This window comes from Anneissia japonica, unplaced genomic scaffold, assembly GCF_011630105.1.
Source record: "Anneissia japonica isolate Jap-2015-1 unplaced genomic scaffold, ASM1163010v1 scaffold288250_len396842_cov205, whole genome shotgun sequence".
Classification (NCBI taxonomy): Eukaryota; Metazoa; Echinodermata; class Crinoidea; order Comatulida; family Comatulidae; genus Anneissia; species Anneissia japonica.
In genome coordinates, this window is record NW_022683119.1 from 53,403 (window position 1) to 59,402 (window position 6,000).

A 6,000-nucleotide genomic window follows, 5' to 3' on the forward strand; every position below is an offset into this window, starting at 1 on the left:
GAAAAATGTCAAGTAAAACATGCACTAATAGAAAAATAGTGCATGGTTTGGAATAGGAAAATAACATTGGGCGTTACAGTGATGACGTCACGATTGACTTAAAATATTATTAATGGATGATAATTCTATAAAAGACAGGTATGGAGATGCTAGCGTAATCAGTTATTGGCTTAAGGCACTGTCCTGGTGTTTCTGCTGAAATTTGGAAAGCACTAAAACATGAACGTTGAATAAAACGATGAAAAAAATTTCTATTTGATGCAGATCAAAATAATCAATTTAAAAAAAAATTACAGACAATTCAGCACAATCACACTGCAAGTTATGGGTTATTTTAGATACTACCTTTACCTTTACTTTAAATTGTTAAAATATCAGATAATTTTAATAATAGCACATAATGTTAAAGTTCTATACAAAAATACAAAATTATTTAATGGATTTGACAGTGATAAAAAAAAAAATTGTTATTGTTCTAAAAAGTTGGTGTGGGAATGACATGGTAACATAATGCAAGAATGACATGGTAACATAATGCTAAAATTAATGGATTTTAAAGTTATACAATCTAATTTTCAACAAATATAAATATATTTTATGAATAACTTTAAGGCATCAATGTTATGGATTTTTGATTTCTGAAATTGTATTTTTACACTGCATTTACTTTGATGTTTTTCAGTCTTTCTATTTCATTTTAAATTTTATCTTTGTTCTCAGGGTCCCAATGGATACCAGTCATTCGACTGATTGGGTCATTTTAGTTAAATATTGTGAGCGAACATATTAACAAATAATACTCAAGTTGTGGTTTAAAACTTACTTGACAAAACAACTCAGTTGTATCCTCCGATACTACTAATAGCGCACAACACTCAGACTTGGTATGTTTCTCCAACTATAAAAATAAACAAAAACAAAAGATTATTAAAAACATTGAGCAAGAAACAACATGAATAGAGAAATCCGAGGATAATTCACAACATGCAAGGTCATTGTGCTACAGCGTATACATGAGCATGGTCAGCGATTACAGTAGTTGTTAATAGTAAAATACCATGGTAATGGTTTGGGATTTGTATAACGATAATACTGTGCATCGTCTCTATGCACTGATGCTAAAAACAAAATCCTCTTGGACACCAATGAAGCCACAAAGCAAAATAACAGACTACTGTAAATGAAGAGGCCATTAGCCAGGTTCTTCAAAGAGGGGGATGAGGTTCTCTGAGCATGGGGTCCAGGGGAAAGGCCCAGGTGAGGTCAGTGAAACCCCTGAAGCCAGAGGATTTTAGTATTTCATGGGTCTAAACAATGTTATAATAGCATTTATGTTTGAGAAAGTTCAGCAGCAAACATTCTGTCTGTCTGGGTGTGTCTACAGTGCATTATTTTGATTTAAAGACTTGTTTGGGAAATTCAAGGGGAAGGGGAAGGGGGATGTTCGCCAGATAAAAAAGGGGCTTTGCCAGGAAAGGGGGTTTGCCTGAACAATAAAAACCTCCTGGCTACGGGCTTCAGGAACCATCACCATTGTATCGTTTTCTTGCAATTTAAAACCACTGAGTACAGGGTAGTTCGCAAGATCATGATTCACAGATGCTCACTGTTGATGGCATCTAGACTATAGCCTATAAATATTCACATAATTTCACAATATAGGGGCTGAAATATACTAGGACACTGGCAAACACTCAATTGGCTCTTTAAAGTGCACAGCACAAGTAAGACACATTGAACCTTCGGTTTTAAGTGCTAATCTGAGACGACTTGGTTCTACCAATCGAACCATCTGCGAGTATCTCAACTCAAACCAGTGCATTCCTAAGGATATAGCCGGGCCTTTGCTCTGCTCGGACACTTGACTCATCTCATGGCTTGGGCTTACATAAAATCTCTCAATGTCCTGTCCATATGCCTCACGTATGAATATTCCAATGTCACAATTATACCTTGCACTTGACCTTTAACCTTCCAGGTACCCACTTGCATTCCTGGGAGGTGGCATAGAAGACAACACACTTTTATACCTCATTTAAGAAAACCATATTTCTAAAAGATTGTCAAAGAGGGTTGGAAAATAATGTTAAATGGCTTTCACAATAATAATTGTGGTAAAATGTCCAAATTCTAGAGTAATAATGATTAATAACCATGATAAGCCCTTCAATTTTAACCAATAAATGATGCTCTGTGAAATTCTAAATTATCTCCAACCAATGCACACTATCAATAAGTATTTTACATCATTGAAATTATCAGGATAAAAGCATGACAGTAGCAAATCACTTTAATGTAAGCCTACGTACTTAGTAACTCTTTTCCTGTTAAGCACTCTTTTCCTGACATTTATTTATTAATCTGTGTTCCATCATTACATTACATATTTCACTATGAAAAAAAAATTCATAGCAAAATAACAGGTTCATTTAGCAGTGTAGTAATAATGTTGCAAATAACTTTTTTCTCAGCATTTCCTTACTATCTATTACTCAATGATCAATCCTTCCTATATTTCAATACTGTTCAAATAATTATAACTTAGACATAGCCATTTAAATGCTGTAGTATTGCCATTACCAAAGAGTGCATATAAAAAACGAAGCTTATCTTATAAAGGTCATTGTATAATTTTCTTTTGTATGTATATGCACAGCCCAAGGGAAGAACCGTTTTGATCGTGGTTAAATAAAGTTGAACTTGAACGTGATATTGTTTTATACTATTTTGTTAACATTCAATATCTGCTATGGTAAAACCTTGAAACCCCTTAAGAAATTGCTCAATTGAATTAAATAATGGAAAACAGTTTGATAGTATAAATGGGATTGATAAAAATGGACTCCCACTAACGTGTGGTGTACCAAACGAGTGTGTGTTACCCCCTACATAGCTTCTTCTTTCTTGTAATGATTGCAATATCTCATCTAATTTCATATGTTATTTTTCTACCTTTCTTTAATTTTGTAATATTATTTACAGTCGATTGTTATTCATTTTGTTTGTTAAATTTTCCCCCTTTTTTTTTTGTACGAACGCACCAATTGATATTGAGTGCCACCGATTCAAAGGTGTATGTTCAAATAAATAAAATAAATAAATTAACTTTGACACTCGTCTTTTTGCAGATACCAGCTTATTCCATACTTTTCATTCATATGATAATATTGAGTTGAAGTATGTAAATAAGCAATTGAAACACATTGCAGACTGGTGTGATTTAAAACCAATTAACAATAAAACCAAATATATTATTTTCAGTGGTAAACATACAGTGGTCCAACCAAATGGTGCAATTTACATTAAAGGAGCACAAATTGATGAAGCAGAATCTACAGTTCACATTGGAATAACTAAATTAAAAAAATGTATTCCTTCATCAATTCTGTTAGTTATATAATTGTTTTGTCACATATTTCATATGCACTTGAGGTCTGGGGAAGTACACATATATGACACACTTAAAAAGCAATACATTTTACTCAAAAAATAATTGTACGCACTATACTATAACTCATTCAGACAGATTAGTACACACATCATCAATATTTATAGAATTGGCAATCCTTAACGTTTATAAACAACATGAATTTTAATTACTTTTATCTGTTTATGACAGCAGTAACATAGATTTTCCTTCAACAACTTCATCTGACTACTCCAAAATATGAAAGTAAAGTGGGACATTTCTCTATTGGGTGTTCGGGTGCTAGACGATGGAATGGGAATCCAGAATATACCCTACACAAATCAAATACTGTATTTAAGAGAGAATTAAAGATATATTTGTTGAAGTAAACTTTTCCATTATTTCTTTGTATATTCATATAATAATGTGTACTATATCTTTTCTTCAAAATGAATTTTTAGATAATTTTATTTATTCTTTTGCATTGTAATAGTATATTATTCTTCTAAATGAATTTTTGGATAATTTTATTTATTCTTTTGCATTATAAATGGTATATTATTCTTCTCAATGAATTTTGGATAATTTTTATCCATATGATTGTATATTTTGTATGTTTTATTGTTTTACCGATTTAATGCCTTTATTGTACTTGTGTGTATTTAATGGACCCCAATGGAAATAAGCTGGAATGGTATTTACCCGCTTTTTTGGGTTATCCATGGAAGACTTCTGTACCTTTTAATTCATGTTTATCTATTGTAATGTTTATTTGTGTTCAGTGCTTCCAAATAAATTCAAATCACTTATTCTTTTGCATTGTAGTGGTATATTAAATATTTGCTAAGTTGAGAAAAATAAATCATAATTATGCTCTATAAAATAATGCAATTGTGTTGTGTGCTAAGCCGGGCATAAAAACAATCCTTTACGCGCGTCACCATTCTTCAAAGAATTATTCTTTATAAGTATTATCATTATTTTTATTAACATCATTAATATTATAGCAATTATAGCAAAATACAAAGTCTCTATGTGCAATAAACACAAGTATAGAGATGTTTGGAAATGGAAAGAATAAAAAATAAAGATTAATTATTACTACTAATAATAATAATAATAATAATAATGAAGAAAATAACATTATTATTATTACTAACTATAATAATAATAATAATAATGAAAAAATAACATTATTATTATTATTATTACTATTACTATTTAGGACTTTTAGGAAAAAAATTATTGACTGACTTACATATTTAATAACCTTCAATTGCATAGATGCTGCGTCTCCATCGTGCAGATCGCCGCACAACTCCAGCACGTCACTCTGGTTCATTTTCCCTTCTTGATCAATTTGGCAATTTTTAAGTCTCTCTATACACACTGCAATCTAAATTAAAAAGGAAAAATCAGTTTAGAATTTAGAAGGAAGACATAACAATGACTTGGAAGTTAAGCTACTAAGCCACAGCAGTAATGGCTTTAAATTTTAATCCGAGCGTCTCGAGATTTAATAATCCTCAATAATCAGGCATTAGTGGCTTTAGTATCAATCAGCACCCAAGTCTCCCGGAAGTCTCCCAGAAATTGGGACGGCCTCCCTCTCTCTCCTGCGAGCAAGCACGAATCTCTGGTAAAATAAACTTATCTCCCGCAAATTCACAGTATTTGTACGTTTTTCCAATTTTTAATACTGTATTAGGCCTATCAATTGTCTCTCAGATGTTAGTGCCAATAGGTATCACAGACAGCAGAGTATATTTAAGATGTGTTAAAGTCAGGCCATGGAGGAAAACAATTGTTTTGATATGTTGTCATAGAGCTATTAAAACAACCAGAGTGCTGACAAGATGGCAAAGCAATGCAGGGTTATGTATGTGTACCATCCAAGATGGCCGTCGTAGTAAAGCACCACCTTCAGGCTTAGTATACATATTATTACCATAATTAAGGCCTCTGACTGACTATTATTTCATTAATGATAATCAGTAATGGTAATAACAAATTTTTAAACTATTGTAGCCAAAACGAGGCCAAGTGGAGCACCTTATTTAAAAATAAAGTTCCAAGGAATGAAAATTAAAATCGTGTACATTACACCAATACACCGCAACGCTCGAGTTTCAAACATACGGGTAACTAGCTGTGCTGAACTTTTGTGTAAATTGAGGGCGCAATTGCAAACGATGGCGCTTAGGGGAAATTTGATTGGCTAAATGTATGGCAGCCATATCGGATGGTACACACACAGCTCTGCGTATTTCTAACATCAAATACATTGCAGTTAGCGCTCTAGTATTCTTATCATATCTCTATGGATGGTACACACACGCAGCTCTGCGTATTTCCAACATCAAATACATTGCAGTTAGCGCTCTAGTATTCTTATTATATTTCTATGGATGGTACACACACACAGCTCTGCGTATTTCCAACATCAAATACATTGCAGTTAGCACTCTAGTATTCTTATTATATCTCTATGGATGGTACACACACACAGCTCTGCGTATTTCCAACATCAAATACATTGCAGTTAGCGCTCTAGTATTCTTATTATATCTCTATGGATGGTACACACACAC

The 6,000-nt window shown here is 32.6% G+C and overlaps 1 protein-coding gene across 2 annotated transcripts in view; it reads right to left on the reverse strand.

The window, feature by feature from the left end:
• The window catches only part of LOC117123816 (cGMP-dependent 3',5'-cyclic phosphodiesterase-like), a 54,518-nt gene that overhangs the window by 32,613 nt on the left and 15,905 nt on the right, over positions 1-6,000 (reverse strand). For both annotated transcript variants that reach the window (XM_033269877.1, XM_033269962.1), the window contains exons 2-3: positions 4,668-4,805; positions 824-898 (exon numbers count right to left, since the gene is read on the reverse strand). In XM_033269877.1, the coding sequence (XP_033125768.1) occupies positions 824-898; positions 4,668-4,751 (159 nt within the window). In that variant the 5' untranslated portion in view covers positions 4,752-4,805. The remainder of the gene's footprint in view (positions 1-823; positions 899-4,667; positions 4,806-6,000) is intronic.